The 21,515-nt window shown below is 34.4% G+C and overlaps 1 protein-coding gene across 5 annotated transcripts in view; it reads left to right on the plus strand.

Annotated features, from left to right (window-relative positions):
* CASK (calcium/calmodulin dependent serine protein kinase) overlaps positions 1-21,515 on the plus strand; it is a 372,464-nt gene that overhangs the window by 78,842 nt on the left and 272,107 nt on the right. For 3 of the 5 annotated variants that reach the window (XM_087829368.1, XM_087829364.1, XM_087829366.1), the window contains exon 2: positions 2,191-2,321. In XM_087829368.1, the coding sequence (XP_087685494.1) occupies positions 2,191-2,321 (131 nt within the window). The remainder of the gene's footprint in view (positions 1-2,190; positions 2,322-21,515) is intronic. The other 2 variants (XM_087829365.1, XM_087829367.1) reach the window with 1 other exon arrangement.

Here is a 21,515-nt window from a genome sequence, read left to right on the forward strand (position 1 = left end):
TTTGATTAGATTTTTATTCACAGATTTAAACAGGTTTCTGTTTGCTTGGGTTTTTTGTCTCAATGTTTTATTTTCTCTCCCTTCTACCTAGCTTTCTTCCTTTTACTGTTACTAAAAGGGTGGGGGGAGAAGCTGTGCTTTCTTCCTCATCTTTGTTCAAATGGGAAAAAGTAAAGAATTGACTCAATTGAACATAAAGAATCCCACATACAGATCTCAGAAAATTTCCAGAAAGATGTATTGTATTGAAGCACACTACACAAATGTAGAGAGAGAGTCCCAAGGGTTTATGTATGGACCGAAACCAATTACATTAAACTTTTCCTGGAATTGCTTGCTATTGTCACGATAAATGATCACAAGTAAGACATTCAGATTGAGAATGAAAACATTTGTTCGAGTCCTGTCTCACTTTGTTATATTGTCTTCTCACAAAGGAAAATCTTTGAATAGTATTGAGTGATTATCAAAAAGGTCCTGTTTCTATAGAGCTCTGAAAGGTGTATTATTACCATTTCTTTTCCTTCCAGTTTAGCTTTGTTAGGTTGTTTCAAGAGAGAGATTTGAAGTTGTCGTGTAATTGATGTCCTGATGATGGCATGATGAAATCAGCTAATTCAAATCTTCTCAGAGAAATGTTTAAGTCTGGATTAGACTGTATTCTTTTGCTTGTTCTTTAATTGAAAGAAAAAAGACAAACATACTTTAAGGCAAGCAATATCACAACTATAGTAGCATACATGAAGAACCTTTCTCTGTGTGCTGATTGAGCACATGCATCCAGGTGTACTGTTTTTACCTGTAAAAGCCAATGAGAGTGTTTTGTTTTGTTCTGTTTTTGTTTTGTTTTTCTGAGGAGGGGGAAAATACACACATATACATGTGTGTGTATTTGATGAATTAAACCATTCTAGCTTTCAAATAAAATACTATAGTATATTGCTATTGCATTTGGCATTATTCAATAGTTGATTTAAAAATGTAGAAATCTACCTTTGACTTATCTTTAGTTCAGATACTTATTTGATAACTGTTAATCACAAGGGGCTATGTGTGTGTGTGTTTTAATGCCTGGGCCTGGACATTGGTGTTTCATCAATTTCATCTCTTCCCCGTTTCGAGAGCTATCAATTTAGATTGAGAGGAGGACTGGGTAAGCAAATGATTGGACCAGTGGCACTCTGCTGGCACAAATTACTTCCTTCCTTATAGCAGTTTAGGACAATTCTAAATTAAAGTTTGAGAACGTTGAAGGATTTCTCTGTGACTTCAGGTGAGACTGGAGAGGTTGTTGGTGACCAAATCATGGAGGGCTTTGAGGGCTTTCTCTTTGTGAAGTGCCTGTTCAAGTGTGTTGCCCAGATTTTATTTGAGTATATTTTCTTTTCTTATTTTACTTAAGAATTATTTATGTATTTTGGTTCTTGAGTAAATATATGTATTGCACATACCTTCTCTCTCTGGGATTATAAGCAGGAACATAATATCAGATTTTCATTTTTAAAACATCACTGCAAGAATGAATAGGAAAAGTTTTTAAGTAGTTCTGGTAGAAAATGGTAGTAGCTTGGACCAGGGTGTGAGACATGGAGAGACGTGGACAGGATTAAGAGATATTTATGATAAAGTCAATGGGACTTGTTAGTAAAGATTAGAAAAGTGGCTGGTAAGGTGAGAAGAAGGGGTCAAGAATGACTTAAGTTTCTGTTTCAAAATATAAAAGCTATGTATATTGCCAGTAATCAAGTTCTTATTTTGTTTAAGATGTTGATAATATATAGCGTGTCCCTCCCAAAATGTATACACACTTGAACAGCTAATAGCTGTTAAATGAAAATGAAATGTATTTTCATAAACACTGCCTTCATAATTATTCAAAGTGTGTGTATACATTTTTTGGAACACCCTATATATAGAATATTACAAAGATTATTTGCTTTGAATTTAAGAATGCTATTTAGAGTTTTTAAAAGTGATTTTGAAATGCAAATTTGTTTTCTGCTTTTATGGTTTAATAACTTTGTTATGAATTACCTCATGAATTATAGAAAAATATGGTCAAAATTACATTACTTAAATTTGATTTTAAAAACTGTGGCTGTAGTAGACAGTGAAATATCAGTAAGATGTTGCAGGGAAATAGAAACTTAAGAAAATCAATGAATTAAACTTGGCTTTTTATTTTTTTAGGGGTCCCTTCAGTGTTGTACGACGATGTATCAACAGAGAAACTGGGCAACAATTTGCTGTAAAAATTGTTGATGTAGCCAAGTTCACATCAAGTCCAGGGTTAAGTACAGAAGGTAAGAGATGGATTTCAAGTAAGTTATTTGATGTCTGGCTTTATTTCATCTCCAAAATCCATTTATCAACCTAACCTTCATCTGGGGATGGGGAAAATGGAGGGTATAATGTAGTGAGAAGTGGGTGGAGACAATTTAAACTCCATTCTAGTTTATTAGAATTCTAGAACATAGTATATTTGAAATATAGTTAGAGTGATTTACAGATTTATAAAGTCATCTAGGATTGCTTATAGGCCTATTTTTTTTTATTAGGAAGAAAGTGCAATCGGAACATATTTTTTAAGGTCTAATTTTGAATCTTATGATATAGAGCATGGGATGGGAAGGGAGGGAGGGAAAATAATGGAAAAGAAATGATAATTGCAGATTCAGAAGAAACTCAGATGAATTTTCTTCAGGTCCATAACTTACTACCTTCAAAAATATGATCTAAAAGAACTAAAAAACTCATATTACATTGGGCTTAAGTCACATATGGTGTATATGTGAAAATTTGAAAGATCAGTGCTGTTAGGATTTGCTGAACTTGACATTTTGTTTCAAGACATTGATATAGGTGATCATATTAATGTATAAATCTTTATAAACAGTATGTAAGCATTTAAAATTATTTTTTACAATTTTTAAGCCATAGTTTCATGTAGCCACAATTCAAATATGCCCATACTTCATATGGCATAATTATTATATTCTTCTAATTAGCCTGTCTTCTAACTTTAGACTTTTTCATAGTCCAGTAGAAGACGTATCCTTTAGTTTTTTCCTTTTTAATCCCAAGAGCAATACAGTTAACAGTTTAAACTGGAAAACCTAAGGCAGAGTGACCTATTTATATTTTATCCAGTTACGCTACTTTAGGAAGTAGAAGTCCACATAGTATGAGCTCCAAGTTAATCTGTTCCTGCAGATCTTTTTTTTAGGATCCTTACCTTTAAACACTTTTGTAAACCTTTGAAATATTATTATCCATATACTGATTATAAAAGATTCCTGGAGGTTGTTACTCATAAAGAATCACTAATTGATGTTTTTAGTTATCTAATATTTGAAAATTTATGGTAAGATTTAGAGATTTTATATCTTATGGTTTCATACTGTGGAATTGGCTGTCATTACTTTTGAATACAAATTATTTTATAAATTTAGCAGAATTTAAAATTTACTTTTAATCAGGCTTTACAGCTAAATTTAACTGCATTTAAGTTTAATATACTGTATTTGATTTTCTGAAACCTCAGTTGTCAACTAATAAAGAAAACCTTCCTGAGTACTGAAGTAATTTTGCATAAACCTAGTTTATTAAACATATAGATGTGTTGAATCTTTATTTCTCTTAAATGTTCTGATACTGTTGAACTGTTAGTAAGATTCCAGTTTAAAATCACAAGTCTAAGTCAATTACTCAATATACCTATAATATATTAATTTAGTTCATCATTATACCTAATTCTCAATCTGTCCAGGCTAAAGAGAGTTTTAGGGAGACAATTCATTACTTTCTCATTTGGCTGAGGATGTTTATTGATAGATTTTTTTTCAGCAAGGGACCTCTAGAGCTATAGACCCAGACTGCCAGGCTGAACCTCCTTTTTTTTCTTTTTAAATATGTCTTTATTGATTTCAGAGAGAGGAAGGAAGAGGGAGAGAGAGAGATAGAAACATCAATGATGAGAGAGTCATTGATCAGCTGCCTCCTGCATGCCCCCTACTGGGGATCGAGCCTGCAGCCTGGGAATGTGTCCTGACCGGGAATCCAACCCCTATCTCCTAGATCATAGGTTGATGCTCAACCACAGAGCCACACCAGCCGAGCAGGCTGAACCTCTTTCAGTTGTCACCTATCAGGAGTCAAATGCCAAATATTTTTTTAAAAGAAAGGGCTGGCATGTAGTTCATGCCTCTTAGTTTAAGTCTTGTCTTTGCCTAATATAATCTGTGGGAATTCGTAGCTCACTCCTTCATTACTTTGGCATTGCTTTGGCTACATAAATGTCTTCAGTCCTGTTCTGAAGACAAGGCCAGGTCATTCCACTGATCCTGTGTGGTAGGGTCACAACCTATAGATATTGAAAGATATCCAGTCGAATTCTGTGTATTACTTATCACTTTATCTCGTTTTCATCAGATTTGATGTTCTTCAACTGAAAATGTGCAATTTGTTTTTCATATTTATGACACCAAATGTAGTTTTAGCACAGTGACTGAGAAACATAATCAAAATTTTATCTCCACCCCCAACCATTTTTTTGCAATGGAGTTCCCATACCCGACACTGACAATGTTCACACTAGCTTGCTTTATTCTAATTTGAACACATTTTATTGTAAGATATGTTATATATAATAAATAATAAAGTATTTATTTCATTAATTACAACCTCTTTGAACAGTGTCCCCCACTCCCAACTTCTTCGAACTCATTTCCCATCACTACAGTTAAAACATTTTATTTCCTTTGCCCTTGCAAGTCAATTTACAAATTGTTAGGGTACAAAATGACCTCATTTATGGCTAAAGATAGGAGATGCTATACTAGGAAGAAACATTTTGAAGCAAAATTTAACACAGCAAAAAGTTCAAATAAGTTGATAAAATAATATCTAGAAATAATCTGTTTTTACCATTACATTCTCTTCTAATTAATCCTGTCTCTCAGGCAACAGATATTTTAACATCTATTATTCTTCAGTCTTTCCTTTTCTACTTTATTTTTGCCTTTGTAGTTTATTTGATCTTTGTCATTGCCTCAACATTTTTTCCTGTTTTCTTAGTGCATTTGTACTCAAGTATATTATTGGATAAAATATGTTTTGTAAACGGTCAAAACATGTGCTGTTTATTTGGATAGGTCTTTACAATACAAAGACAAATTTAAAAAGCATCTACTCTTAAGAGACTTATAGTTTAATAGTCTCCAACCATTGTATCTAACAGTTTTATGAGAAAACATGTATAAATTCTAAATATAATGTATAAACTAGCTTTTGAAATGAAATATGTACATTAGTTGGAGGCCACTTATATGTTTTAATATTCTTATTACTCCATTGAAGATGAGATATTGTAATTATTTGAATGTCTCTTCTCTATTTTCCCATTAAAGTCATAATTTTTTTCTTCAGTGGGGATTTTTAATGTATAGGCTGCAGAATATCCAAGAACTCCTTAAATTGTAAGCAGAATTATATATATGTTCATTTTCCTAGGAAGAGAATTCACAGCTTTTATTATATTCCTACAAAGTCATATTATTTCTAAATGGTTTAGAACGTCTTTCACATTAGGATATTACTTCTGACTGGAGGATATTTTTATACTTACATACAGAACCCCCATTAATGAAATTTCTTTACTATTATCTTAAACTTTTAATTAATACACATTCTATCTCTTATTCTGCTGAGATACCAATGAAATATGACATTTTTCTTTTAAAAATAGATATCAAAATTAATACAGGCAAATTGCTATAAGAAACATAAGAAAGGCAAGATGTATTGGACACTGAATTGACAGAGTTCTGAGATCTTGAAGGGACTCAATTATTTATGGTTTAATTCTAAAAATTGAAACATTGTGGGTTTTATTTTGGAATATTATTAAGTTGTCTTCTAGAAAGAATATAGATGGCGTTCCAGTTTGCTTAGTCTTCAAGAATATCTCATTCTAAAAGTTCTAAATAGCAGATGATGTCAGCAAAGTTGGAGGAATAAGGACCTTCGACAATTCTCATCTCCATAGAAGCAAGGGTAACTCTTGCAAAAATTTCAAAATCAACATTTTCAGATCTGTGGAAATTCGCCAAAGGCTTGCAGCTATCCAGGAAGGTTTTTTGAGGAAAACAACTGATTCTTGATAAGAACAGTGAGCTTTGTGGCATTTTAATTTGCCTCACTCCCATTCCATTCTCTCCAGCTCCACAGTAACCTTGAAAACAGTTCATAATCATGGTAAAAAAAGAAAGGAAAAGAAAAAAGAGCCTGGCTGTCACCAAAGAAGACAGAACAGAGATGGAACTTCTTCAAAGCCTCATACCCAGGAAATTGTCATTATTCGACCTGTCTGGAAGACTCCACTTACAAGGCTTGAGGCAGAAGATAACAGTTGGAGCAAACAGAAGGCTAACCTAAAAGCTTACAAATAAAAACTGATTAATAAAATGTCTATAGGGGCCCTGAAAAGTTTTAGTGTATTCTTGAGAACCAAGAAGGCCATGCAACCCTGCCTGGGTGGCTCAGTTGGTTGGAGCATCGTCCCATACACCAAAAGGTGATGGGTTGATTCTCCATCAGAGTACATACCTAGGTTGTGGATTTGATCCCCAGTTGGAGTGCATATAGGAGGCAACCAATCAATGTTTCTCTCACACATCCACATTTCCCTCTTTCTCCCTTCCTTTCTCTCTAAAATCCATAAAAGAACATATCCTCACATGAGGATTAAAAGGAAAAGAAGGCTACGCACATGCACACTGGCAAAAACTGGCAAAATCAACATTTTCAGATCTGTGGAAATTCGCCAAAGGCTTGCAGCTATCCAGGAAGTTTTTTTGAGGAAAACAGCTGATTCTTGATAAGAACAGTGAGCTTTGTGGCATTTTAACTTGTCTCATTCCCATTCCAATTCTCAGCAATTGTAGTATTGTACACAAGCTCAGGAAAGATCTGAAAGGGACTTAAGCTCTCAACTCTAGCTGCCTTTCAGACTGTGGAAGCAGGAATTGAATGCTAAGGCAGAGTTGTCACCTTCCTGACTGAGTGTTGAAGGTGTGCCCCAGCACATACACAAAGCCTGTGAACAAAGACTAAGCTAACCAAGCTGAGACTTAGTGGCCACACACAACAAAGAATACAGACTTTACAGAATCATCTCCAAAATCTCACTAAACAAACAAACAGCAACAATAACAACACACCCTGGAGAGGAGGTAATATTCTGATTTCCAGAGTTTTCACATTATTTCAAATGTCTAGTTTTCAACAAAAAGTTATGAGACATGCAAAGAAACAAAAAATATGGCTCACTAACAAGGAAAAAGCAATCGATAGAAACTATCCCTGAGCAAACCTAGATATTAGACTTATTGGAAAAATAGTTTAAATCAGCTATTTTAAATGTGTTCAAAGAAATAAAGAAAACCATGACTGAAAAACTAAAAGGGAAGTATGAGGATGATATTTCACCAAATAGGCACTATCCATAAAGACACAGAAATTATTTTTTAAAAGAGGACCAAATAGAAATTCTAGGATTAAAAATGATGATAACCAAAATGAAAGTTAACTGGAGGGGCTCAATAGCAAATTTGAGCAGATAGCAGAAAGAATTAGCATTCTTAAAAATAGGTCCATTAAGATTATTTATTTAGTTTGTCTCTGACATTTCTCTTAGCAATATTTTTTTCTAATATATCTCCTCAGACAAAGGAAAGAGAAAAAAAACAGATGGGACTATATCAAACTAAAAAGTTTTTGCACAGCAAACCATCAATAGAGCAAAAAGACAACCTACTGAATGGAAGAAGATATTGGCCAATGATACATCCAATAAAGGGTTAATATCCAAAGTTTATAAAGAACTTATACAACTCAAAACCAAAAAATACCAACAATCCAGTTTTAAAAAGGGCAGAGGACCTGAATAGACACTTCTCCAAAGAGAACAAACAGATGGCCAATAGACATATGAAAAGATGCTCAACGTTACTCATCATCAGAGAAATGAAAATTAAAACCACAGTGAGATATCACCTCACACCTATCAGAAGGCTCTCAGCAATAAATCAACAAATGAGTGTTGGCAAGGATGTGGAGAAAATGGAACCCTCATGCATTTGGTGTGAATGAAATGGAAAACAGTATGGAGGGTTTTAAAAAATTAAAAATGGAACACCTCATGACCCAGAGTTTACACTTTTGGGTATATATTCAAAGAAACCCAAAACATTAATTTGAAAGAATACACGCACACATATGTTTATTGCGGCATTATTTGCAATAGCCAAGAAATGGAAGCAACCAAAGGCTCATCAGTAGACAGGTGGATCAAAAAGGTGGGGTACATGTATACAATGGAATATTACTCAGACATAAAAAGGAAATTTTATTATTTACAACAGTATGGATGGACCTAGAGTGTACTACTATAAGTGAAATAAGTTAGACAGAGAAAGACAAAACCATATGATTTCACTTATGAGGAATCTAAAGAACAATGTAAACAAACAATATAGAAACAGACTCATACGTACAGAGATCAGACTAATGGTTCTCAGAAGGGAGGGGTTTGGGGGACCAGATGAAAAAGGTGAAGGGATTAAGAAGTACAAATTGGTAGTCACAAATGAGTCACAAAGGATGTAAAGGACAGAATAGGGAATATAGTCATATAGGAGATATAATTATGTACAGCACCAGATGAGTATTGGAAATATCAGGGGGAGCACTTTGTAAAGTATATGATTGTCTAACCACTGTGCTGTACACCTGAAACTGATACAAAATAATATTGAATGTAAACTGTAATTAGAGAAAAATATTAATTAGTTTGAGTAGCAGGAAGAAAAGAGATTGAGGAAAATTAACAGGGCCTCAGAGGCCTCAGAGTTGCCATCAAGTATATTAACAATGTGTATAACTGGAGTCTCAGAAGAAGAGAGAAAAGGATAGAAAGAATATTTGAAGAAATAATGCCCCTAAATTTCCCAAATCTGATGAAGAACATAAATCTACACATCTAAGAAGCTCAACAAACTCAAAGTAGGATAAACCCAAAGACACATCACAATCAAACTGTCCAAAGCAACAGATAAGAAGAGTTGAAAAGAGCAAGAGAGAAGCAACTCATCACAGTCAAGGGATCGTCAATAACGTTAACGACAGATTTCTCATCAGAAACCATGGAGACCAGAAGTCAAAAGGATAACATTCAAAATGGTGAAATAAAAAGATTGTCTCTTAAGAATTCTATATCCAGCAAAACCATACCTCAAAAATAAAGGATAAGTTAAGACATTCCCAGATAAACAAAACTGAGAAAATTTTTCACTAGCAAACCTGCCCTACAAGAAATAGTAAAAGTAGTCCTTTAGGCTCAGAAGAAATCACTAGATAGTAACTAAAACCATAAGAAGAAAGAAAGAGCACTAGTAAAGGTAATTGCATATGTAAATATAAAAGACAGTATAAATGTATTTATGATTGTAATTTTTTTCTCCTGATTTGAGAGACAGCTACATAAAGTAACAATTATAAATGTGTTGATGGGCATACAGTGTATAAAAATGTAATTGAAATGAAAATAACAGCACAAAGAAGGGAATGAAGTTTTATAGGATTAAAGTGTTTGTATACTATTTAAATTAAGTTTATATGTATTAATTTGAGCCATATTGCTATAAGTAAGATGTTAGTTGTTATTCCCAAGTCAAGCAAGATGAAACTAACCCACAAAATATAGTGTTAAGACATGAAAAAAAGATTTTAAAAAATAATCATTAACAAAAGACAAAAGAATTAAAATGGTACACTAGAAAATATTTAACATAAAAGAAGGCAGTAATGGAGGAATACAGGAGTGAAAAAGACTTAGAAAGCAATAGCAAAAGTGTAGTTATAAATTTTATCTTATCAGTAATTACATTAAATATAAGTGAATTAAACAAATGCAGAGATTGGCAAAATGGATGAAAAACATGCCTCAACTGTATGCTGTCTGTTGACATACTTTAGAGTCAAAGACACAAATAGGTTGGCAGTAAATTGATAGAAAAAGATGTACCATGCAAACAATAATTGAAAGAGAGCTGAAGCAGCTATAGTAGTATCAGATCAAATAGACTTTAAAACAGAAATCATTACTAGAGATAAAGTAAATTTCATAATGATAAAAGTATCCATCAAGGAGATAGAGCAATTATAAACATATATTCACCTTACAACAGAGCCCCAAAATACAGGAAGCAAAAACAGGTAGAATTAAAGGGAGAAATAGATAATTCAACAATAATAATTGGAAACTTCAGTGCCCAACTCTAAATCATTATACAGCTAGCCTTAAGATCAACAAAGAGAACTTGAACAACATTATAAACCAACTAGACCTAACAGGCACCTGTAGAGCGCTCCACTCAGCAGCAGAAGAATACACATTTTTCTCAAGTGCACATAGTACATGATGTATGATAGACTGTATGTTACTCCATCAAATATGTCTCGATTTAAAGGGTTTGAAATCATACAAAATGTATTTTCTAATCACAAGGAAATGAAATTAGAAATCAGTAACTGAAGAAAATATGGGGAAATCACAAATACGTGGAAATTAAACCACACAGTACTAAATAATCAGAGGGTAAAGAAGAAATTGCAAAGGAAATTAGAAAACACTTTGAGATGAATGAAAACAAAAACAATATACCAAGATTTATGGGATGCAACAAAAGCAGTGATTAGAGGGAAATATATTATTATAAATGCCTAACAAAAAAGATCTCAAATTAATAACCTAACCTTTCACTTTAAAAAACTGGAAGAGAGAGAGTAACATCAAAGGAATGGTGGCATGAGAAATCCCTTGGTCTCTCCCCTCAGAAGTTTCAACAGTTTGAACAGCTATAATTCCAGAAAGGATTCCCTGTTCAACAAACAAACATGCCTGAGAGATCTGCCCATTGAAACATCTAACGGTGGCCAAGTGGGAGCAAACTGGGGAGGCAAGAAAAGCTGACACAAGCCAGCGATGTAATCCTACAGCCAGGAGCTCATAGTGGGGCTCAGTCAGAGGGGGGAGGAATCAGGTTGTGGCTGGAACTCCCTATAGTCAGGAGGAGCAGAGACATTTGGTGGGCATTCTGCAGGAGTGGGCAATATGAGCTGCAGCTGAGCCCAGAGACCTGGGCACAGGAAGGCCCTAGCAGAGGTCCACCGCCACCATTACCAGGAGGGCAAAGCAACAAAGAGGCCAGCTGGGTTGCCTCAATTCATCCTTCTCCCACACATCATTGCTACACTGACAGCAACATCCAGCTGTAGAGGACAGCACCGGAATTTCACAGATTTGGAGTTCCATCGCTCACCACATTGCCCTGGGACCAGGGGATCAAGGGGAAAAACCACCTACCCAGGGAACACCACCCTGCAGAGATCTGAATAGCCAGAGAAGTGCAACAAAGCTAAAATCCTGTGATTCAGTGCCACCTACAGGCAAATAATAGAAAGACCTCTTTGTATTAATCTGCTAGAGGAGTTCCACTTATATATGCATGTCTAGACAGAGAAGGAATTCATCAAATACCATGAATAACCAAGGTAGCGAGGGACCTCAGAAAGAAAATGAAAAATCTCCAGAAAATGAACTTAAAGACCTGGAAATATGTCATATAAATGACAGAGAATTCAAGGTTGCAGATCTGAAAACACTCAGTGAGATGCAAGAAAATACAGACAAGCAATTTAATGAGCTCAGAAAACAAATCAATGACCAAAATGAGTAATTTACCAAAGAGATTGAAACTTTAAAAAAGAACCAAACAGCAATTATGGAGATGAAAAACTCAATAAAAGAGATCAAGAATGAACTAGCGAGCATAGGAAATAGAGCCGACCACATGGAGGGAAGAATTAGCAATATCTGAAATGATACAGAAGGACGAAGAGAGGGAGTTGAGCATTTAAAAAAATGAAAGAACTCTGAGAACTATCTGACTACATCAGAAAGAGCAATGTAAGAATAATAGGCATACCAGAAGAAGAAGAGAGGAAGAACTTCCTAAACCTATGGAAAGAAATCCTCAAATCCAAGAAGCAAACAGAGCACCTAATTACTTCAATCAAAAAAGGCCTTCTCCAAGGCACATTTTGTTAAAACTGTCAAAAATTAAAAACAGAATTCTCAAGGCAGCCTGGGAAAAGAAGAAAATAACCTAGAAAGGAAATCCCAGTTATATTATCATTGAATTCTCAGCATAAACTTTACAAGTTAGAAGAGAGTGGAATCAAGTATTCAAACTACTGAAAGAGATTACCAGCCAAGAATAATATACCCAGCAAAGTTATCTTTTAGATATGAAAGAGAAAAAAGACTTTTCCAGACATACAGAAGCTGAAGGAATTTATCAACAGAAGACCTCCATTGCAGGAAATACTCAAGGGGGTTATTCTACCTGAAACAAAGAACAAAAGGTCACAAAACTATGAGTGAGATCACCAATAAACTTATAGCATAAACAGGGATAATTTGTGACAGTAAAAGCATAGAAGGGGAGAGGATAAAGGTCTGAATTTGCAAAGGGGGATAGAGATCAGATACATTCAAAGGAAAAATGACCACTGTATAAATGAAACTTTCTTTTTCATAAACCTAGTGGTAACCACACACACACACAAAAAGAAACAAAAAAAAACCTGAGACACATAGCTTAAAAAAAGAATAAACAAAAGAAAGAAGTATGGAATACCACCAGACAAAAACAGATAGAAACGTAAAGGAAAAGAACCAAAGGAGGTAGAGAGCTACCAGAAAACAAAAGATAAAATGTCTATAGGAAATCCTCATACATCAATAATTACCCTAGCCCAGCTGGGCGTGGCTCAGCAGTTGAGCATTGACCTAGGATCCAGGCGATCAGGGTTCAATTCCCTGTCAGGGCACATGCCCGGGTTGCGAGCTGCAGCCGATCAATGACTCTCTCATCATTGATGTTTCTATCTCTCCTTCTCCCTCTCCTTTCTTCTCTCTGAATTCAATAAAGATATATTTTTAAAAATAATAATAATAATTACCCTAAATGTAAATGGACTGAAGTCACCAATAAAGAGTACAATACTTGTAAACTGAAAAGTATAAAATGCTATTGAAACAAATTAAGGACATACTAAGTAAATGGAAAGACCTCCCATGTTCATCATTCAGAAGAATTAATGGCAATATTCCCTAAACTGATCTATACATTCAGTGCACCCTATCAAAATCCCTATCATCGTTTTTGCAGAAATTAACAAGCCAAAAAACAAGGGGCTCCAAATAGCCATAACAATCTTGGGGGGAAAAGATAAAGTTGGAGGACTCACATTTTCTGATTTCAAAATTTCCTGCAAAGCTACATTAATACACATAGTGTGGTACTGGCATAAGGATTGACATATAGATTAATGGAATGGATTAAGAGTCTAGTAATAAGCCATACATTTACAGTCAAATGATTTTCAACAGTAGTGTCAAGATGATTCAATGGAGAAAGAATATTTTCTTCAAAACAGTGGTACTAGAACTACGGGACAAAAGCATGAAGGAGGACCACTACTGTATATCATATATAAACATTAACTCAAAATTGATAAAAGATCTAAATGTAAGAGTTAAAACTATAAAACTATTAGAAGAAAACATGGACATAAATCATGGTTTTATAGATATGAAACTTAAAGCACAACCAAAGAAAAATAAATTGGACTTGATCAAAATTAAAATCTTTTGTTTTCAAAGGCCAATACAGTATTAAGAAAGCCAAAAGATCCTTCTTTTTGACAGCTGCATAGTATTCCATTGTTTAAACGCATAACCCATGGACACAGACAATAGTATGGTGAAAGCCTGGAGAGGGGGCAGGGGGAGGTTGGTGGAAGTCAATGGGGGGGCGCAAAGGAGACATCTGTAAAACTCTCAACAGTAAAGATAATTTTTTTTTAAAAAAGAGCAAAGTGAAACAAATCAAAAGATAAGGCAGAATGGGAGAAAATATTTACATATATCTGATAAGATTCTAGCATCCCAAATATACAAGAAACTCTTAAAAACCAACAATAACCAAAGAATTCAATTAAAAATGACAATAGGTTTGAATAGACATTTATTCAATGTAGATTTACAAATGGTCAATAAATTTGTCAAAAGATGCTCAGCATCATTGGTCATTATGGAAATGGAAATATAAACTATAATGAGATATCATTTCACACACACTAGAATGGCTGTACTCAAAGTGAGAAATAATAACATTTGTTGGCGAGGATATAGAGAAATTGGAACCCTCATACACTGTTGGCAGGAATGTAAAATGATGCAGCTACTGTGGAAAACCGTCTACCAATTCCTCAAAAGTTAAACATAGAGTTACCCTGTGACCTAGCAATTCCACTCCTAGGTTTATACCCAAGTGTATTGAAAATGTGTTCACGGAAAAACTGGTACACAAATGTTGATAGCGGCATTCTTCATTTTAGCCAAAATGTCGAAACAAACCAAATGTTCATCAACTGATGAATGGCTAAGTACAACAGAATATTACTTACAATGGAATATTATTCCACTATAAAAAGGAATGAAGGGTACAGAAGGCTAGTTCAACATTTGAAAATCAACTCTTGTAATCCATCCTATCAACAGGCTACAAAAGAAAAATACTTGATCATATCAATAGATACAGAAAAATCACTTGGCAAAATCCAACACCTATTCATGAAAAAATTTTTCAGCAAACTAGGAATAGAGGGGAAATTCCTCAACTTAATAAAGTACATCTACAAATAATCCTACAGCTAACATCATACCTAATGGTGAGAAACTAGCAGCTTTCCCTCTAAAACTGGGAACAAGGCAAGATGTCCCCATTCACCACTCCTATTCAGCTTCCTATGTGGAAGTCCTAGCTAATACAGTAAGACAGGATAAGGAAATAAAAGCTATACAGATTTAGAAGGAAGAAATAAAACTGTCTTTGTGGTCAGGTGATATGGAAAAATCCCAAAAAATCTACAACAAAAACTCCTGAGCTAATAAGTGATTATCACAAGGTTTCAGGTCACAAGGTTAATATACAAAAGTAATTTGTTTTTCTTTATACCAGCAATGAGCAATTGGAATTTGAAATTAAAAATGCAACACCATTATATTAACACCAAAAATATTGAAATATTTAAGTATAAATTTAGTAAAATATGTGTAAGATCTTTACAAAGAAAACCCCAAAAGTCTGATGAAAGAAATCAAAGGAGATGAAAATGAATGGAAAGATATTCCATGTTCATGGGTAGGAAGACTCAAAATTTTTAAGAGCTAGTTTTTCATGACTTAATTTTTAGATTCATGCAATCCCAATGAAAATGATAGCAAATTAATGGATATTGGCAAACATTCTAAAGTTTATTATGGAAAGGCAAAATATCCAAGAAGAAGAAGAAAGTTACATCCACATGCAAAAAAAAAAAAGAATTTACACATAGAAATTGGATCCTTCAGAAAAACTTAATTGAATTGCTTTTGCCCTCACAATGGGAAAAGGACAAGAATGTCCACTGTCACCATTTTTATTCAGCCTAGTGCTGGAAGCCATCACAATAAGGCAGGAACAGGAAATAGAAGCACATGGATTGGAAAGGAAGAAATGAAACTGTTTCTATTTACAAATGACATGAAAATCTATGTACAAAATCCCAAGGAACTAAAAAAAAAAAAAAAAAAAAGTCCTGCTGGCTGGGTGGCTCAGTTGATTGAAGCATCATCCCATGCACCAAAAATTGTTGCGGTTTTGATTCTGGGACAGGGCACATACCTAGGTTGTTGTGGGTTGGAGCCCCAGATGGGGCACATACAGGAGGCAACTGATCAATGTTTTTCTGTCACATCTGTGTTTCTCTCTCTCTCTCTCTGTCTCTCTCAAATATCAATAAAAACATATCCTCAGGTGAGGATTAAAAAAAACCTCCCAGAACTAATAAATGAGTTTATCAGTGATATGAGAGAAACATACCAAAATCAGTTGTCTCTCTTTATTTCTATATACCAGTAAAGAACTCCTGGAAACCACAATTAAAAACACAACATGATTTGCAGTTGCCCAAAATAAAATGAAATTCTTAGGTATAAATCACCCAAAACATGTATAAGACTTTTATGGTAAAATTACAAAATTCTGATGAAAGAAATCAAAGGTACTAATAAATAAAGCAATGTACTGTGTTCCTGGATTGGAAGTCTTAAGATGGTAAAGATGTCATTTATCCCCAAATTTATATATAGATTTGCTCCAATTAAAATCCCAGGAAGTTTTGTTGTGGCTATGGAAAGCTTATCCTAAAATGTATATGGAAACACAAAAGAACAAGAATAGCTAAAATAATTTTTTAAAACTGTAATAAAGTGAGATGAATCATTTTACCCCATTTTAAGACTCACGTGGCTATAAGAAATAATGCACTGTGGTACTGGCAGAGGGATAGACACATAGATCGACGAAATAGATTAGATTGCCCAGGAGTAATCCCACACAAGTACAGCCAACTCATTTTTTTTTTTAAATATATCTTTATTGATTTCAGAGAGAGGAAAGGAGAGGGAGAGAGAGATAGAAACATCAATGATGAGAGAGTCATTGAGGATCGAGCCTGCAACCCGGGCATGTGCCCTGACCGGGAATCGAACCCCGATCGCCTGGATCCTAGGTTGACGCTCAACCGCTGAGCCACGCCCGGCCGGGCCAGCCAACTCATTTTTCACAAAGCTTCAAACCCCATTCAGTGACGAAAGAATAGTGCTATATATTTTTAACAGTGGTAGAGCAGTTGGACATCCATAGCCCAAAAAGGGAACCTCATCTTAAACCTCACATCTTATATGGAACTTAATTCAAAGTGGATTGTAGATTTAAATGTAAAACATAAAATTATGTAACTTATAAAAGAAAACATACCAGAAAATCATCGATACCTAGGAGATGGAGTTCTTAGACATGACACCAAATGTACAATCTATAAATGAAAAAAAACCCTCAACAGTAAAAAGAAGAAAAGAAACTATCCAATTAGACACTGGGTAAAAGACATGGACATTTTCCCAAAAAGGATTTTACAAGTTCCTAAAAAGCACATGAAAATGTTCAACATCATTATCTATTAGGCAAATAATAAATTTAAACCACAGTGAGATATTGCTGCACAACTATTGGAATGGCTACAATTAAAAATAATATATTCTGGCAAGGATGTGAGAGGAAACTAGATCTTTCATACTTTGCTGGTGGGAATATAAAGTGGTACAGTCACGCTGGAAAATGGTTTGGCAGTTTCTTTTAAAAACTAAGCATATACTTGCCATTCAATCCAGCAATTGTACTTTAGGGAAATGTACATCCCAGAGAAAGGAAAACGTATGTTCACACTAAGACTTGTAATCAGGTTTTCATAGAATTTCTATTTGAAATAGGTAAAATTTAGGAAGAACTAAAATGTCTTACAATGAGTTAATGGCTAAATAAATCGTGGCACATCCCTACCATGGAATACTACTGAGAAAATAAATACTACTAAGAAAATAAATAAATGAAACACGAAAAAAAACTACTGATGCATGCAGCTACTTCAGTGGATCTCAAGGGAATTGTGCCATGTTTTAAAAAACTATTTCTAAAAGTCATACACTATGATTTTTAATATGTTTCAAAGTCATAAATCAGAGCCAGAAAATCGATTAGTGATTGTCACATGCTAGAGAACACAAAGTTTGTGTGGGAAGTGGGAGAAGGGGGTAGCTGTGACTATAAAGGGCTAGTTTGTTAGGGTCATTGTGGGAGATCTTTGTGGAACAGCTCTGTATCTCTGCCGTGGTTAGTGACTACATGAATTTACACATGGTGATAAAATTGAATAGCTCTACACATACACACATGCGTGGATGTGAAACTGATGAGATCTGAATGAGGTCTTTCAACTGTACCAATGTCAATTTCCTGGTTTTGACATTGTACTACAGTTAGTTATATAAGGTGTTAATACTGGGGGAAACTGAGTTAAGGGTACATAGAACCTCTCTGTACTATTTTTGTACTTTCTGTTACGGTACAAGTATTTTAAAATAAAAATATTTTCTAAATTTCCTCATGATTTTTATGCTCGTCCACAAAATGGATAAGTAGCCCACAAAAATTTGGGGCATACAGGCAAACACATTTTCACTTCAGGTTTTGATTTTCCGATAATCTAAATTGCTCTATATAGGCAGAACCCTGATTAATGTAACTGAGAGCATAATCAAAAACTGTCACTTATTTTCCTCAGGAAACATGAATATTTAATAGGCTTAATTTACATTGGGAATTTATGTTCGCTTTGTGGGATAATTACTGATCTAGTTAATAAGTCTATACCTCCTCCTTTTACATGCAGAAAGCATTTGCCAAAACCTATTATTTGCAGTTGCATTTCCCTAGTGTCACCATTTCTTCCACTGTGGTTTACAGTTGAAATGGTTAGAAATAATCCAACAAATTCCAAGATGTTAAGGCTTATACTTCTGTTTTATTGTCATATAAAATACCATAAAATATGATTCCTAAATAGGTTCATCATATGTTTTTAAGCCCTGATCATAGATTTAATATATTATATTCTATAAATTAAATATTTGAAATGACAAGACCCATTGTTTCAAACATTAATGAAGTATCCTTTATGTGCCACGTCATATATATGTGCAGTGTTAATTTAATGCTATTTTTGAGTTATCAGATAATCATTCTGAGTATACGTATTATTCATCATAGACGCTTATGGCTGGTGGAATCCTTAAACTTGGCTAGTATTTTAAAATCATATTCACTAATAGTGGTTCTGTGGCGAAAACAAAAGGATTTTGTATTTCATGGAGTAGTTTGAAGAAACTGCTAGAAACCAGCTTCCACCTAGTGGAATAATTTTCAGCAAAACACCCCATGATGAATCTCTAAAGTTGAGGCAATTTATAGTAACTCTCATAAGATCAACTATGTGGAAAAAGAAACCCCTGATTTCTCTCATGTTAATTTTTTTACCTTTAAAAAAAATGAAGAGAAGACTAAAGCCCACATTACTTACTTCTGAAAGCATATGGCTATTTGTTAAACTAAAAAATTATAGTTCCTGCTTGGCTCCACGTGGCTCAGCAGTTGAGCATCGACCTAGGATCCAGGAGGTCGCGGTTTGATTCTCAGTCAGGGCACAGGCCCGGGTTGCAGGTTTGATCCCCAGTTGGAGGTGTGCAGGAGGCAGCCGATGAAGGACAACTCTCTCATCATTGATGTTCCAACCTCTCTCTCTCCTTCTCCCTTCCTCTCTCTGAAATCAATAGATACATTTATAAAAAAATTGTAGTTCCTGACCATAGTAGTCATTTAGTTACTACATGGCTCGCTGGATGCTCTGTGACTCGCTGGATACTATATGTTCCTACAGGGCGTCTTCCCATTAGGTTTTTTATTTTTATTTTTAAAGCAAATATCTTTTATATAGAAAATTATTTATTTCTGTAGGTCTTAGGCAATAAATTAGGAGTGCTATTTTAGCAAACTGCGTTGACGGTACATCTTTGGCTGTTTTTCCCGGTGGCTTTTTTGTGACTATATTAAAGCTTTTGAGGCTGAAGGGCCAAATTTAAAAACAAATACCTCTGTTTTTAATGACTAGATCATTTTGCTGTATTGTGCCAAGCATTTCCAGACAACTATATTTAAAATAAGATACCAATTTTACAAATGTGAAGTTTATACTTTTATTGCTAACCAAATCCTGTTAACAGTTACTGTTCTGTTAACTGATGATGAATCTCTGAAGCTGAGGAAATTTTTAGTAACTCAACTATGTGGAAAGATTGACTATGTGGAAAAGAAAACCCTGATTTCTTTCATCTTAATTTTTTTGCCATTAAAAAAATTCAGAGAAGACTTAAGTATGCATTACTTACTTCTGAAAGTGTATGGCTGTTTGTGAAACTGAAATGACTCATACTTATTCATTATAATTCTAGGTGTAAATGTGGCTTGATATTACATATAATATGTTGAATAATATCAACATTATATTCATCATTATCTCTTAATATGTATTTCCCATCTCATATGACTTAGGTATGGCTCTCATGTTTATATACTAGAGCTCTCAAAGCTCTTGGCTTATATATTCAGTTTCATCTTAATACCACATTTAGAAAATGTAACAGTATGGAAACTGTGAAATGAGAAACTGCTCATTTTTTATTCTGAAATAAGCAGCTTGTTTTTGTTGTTTTTTTATTTTCCCCTCCACTATGTGGAGTAATTTGTGCTTCATTATTAAATCTTTTTTTCTGTTCTCTACATATTTTCTTTCAGATCCACATTTTGCTAGCTTTATGATTGTGATTTAGAAAATTCCTCTGGAAGCTGTAGAAATAGAAAATAGATGATGGCAGAGATTTTGGTGGTTTGATGGATGCATAAGCCCTTGGTATATGAGTGATAGTAGGTGGGAAACTTATTATGTACACTAGATCACAAGAAGAATGTTGGAGGATAGTTACTAATTAAAAGTTAAATCTGAAAAAGTAGGTGAGAGGCACTTCTTGGATGTCTTGAATGATTGAGTTACCATTAAATCATCTACATGAATAGACTTGGAAATAGCATAAGAAATGCGTCTTCTGTGAGTACTGTTATTCTGAAAGAAATTTGCATTACAGAATTAAATAATGTGTGACAAATGAAAAACAAATTCTGACTTCCTTACAAAGACTTTATTTGAAAGAATTATTTCAAGGAGGCAAAAGAGAATATTGCAATAGGGAGTAGGTCTATTTTAATAGAGAGAATGCTCTCACAATAAGATCTACAAGTATCTCAAGGGTTAGGCAAGAGGTTTTTTGTGTGTGTGGTTTTTTTTAAATCGGGAGAAATAAACAAGGCTAGAAAGAACCGAGTAAAGGCATACCTCAGAGATATTGTTGGTCTAGTTCCAGACCACTGCAATAAAGAAAATATTACAATAAAATGAGTCACAAATTTTTTTGGTTCCCCAGGACATATAAAAGTTTTGTTTACACTATACTGTAGTCTGTTAACTGTGCAATAACATTATGTCTAAAATAAACAATGTATATACCTTAATTAAAAATAAGTTAATGCTGCCCTAGTCGGTTTTGCACAGTGGTTAGAGCATCGGCCTGCGGACCAAAGGGTCCCAGGTTCTATTCCTCGGTTGCAGGCTCAGCCATGGTCAGGGTGCGAGCTGGAGGTAGCCACGCGATGTGTCTGTCACATCAATGTTTCTCTCTCTTTCTCTCTCTCTCCCTTCCACTCTCTCTGAAAAAGCAATGGAAAAGATGTCCTCGGATGAGGATTAAGAAAATAATAATAAATAAGTTAGTGCTAAAAAATGCTAACCATCACCTGAGCCTTCAGTGAGTCATAATCTTTCTGCTGGTGGACGGT

The sequence above is a fragment of the Miniopterus natalensis genome, chromosome X, assembly GCF_054644295.1.
Source record: "Miniopterus natalensis isolate mMinNat1 chromosome X, mMinNat1.hap1, whole genome shotgun sequence".
NCBI lineage: Eukaryota > Metazoa > Chordata > Mammalia > Chiroptera > Miniopteridae > Miniopterus > Miniopterus natalensis.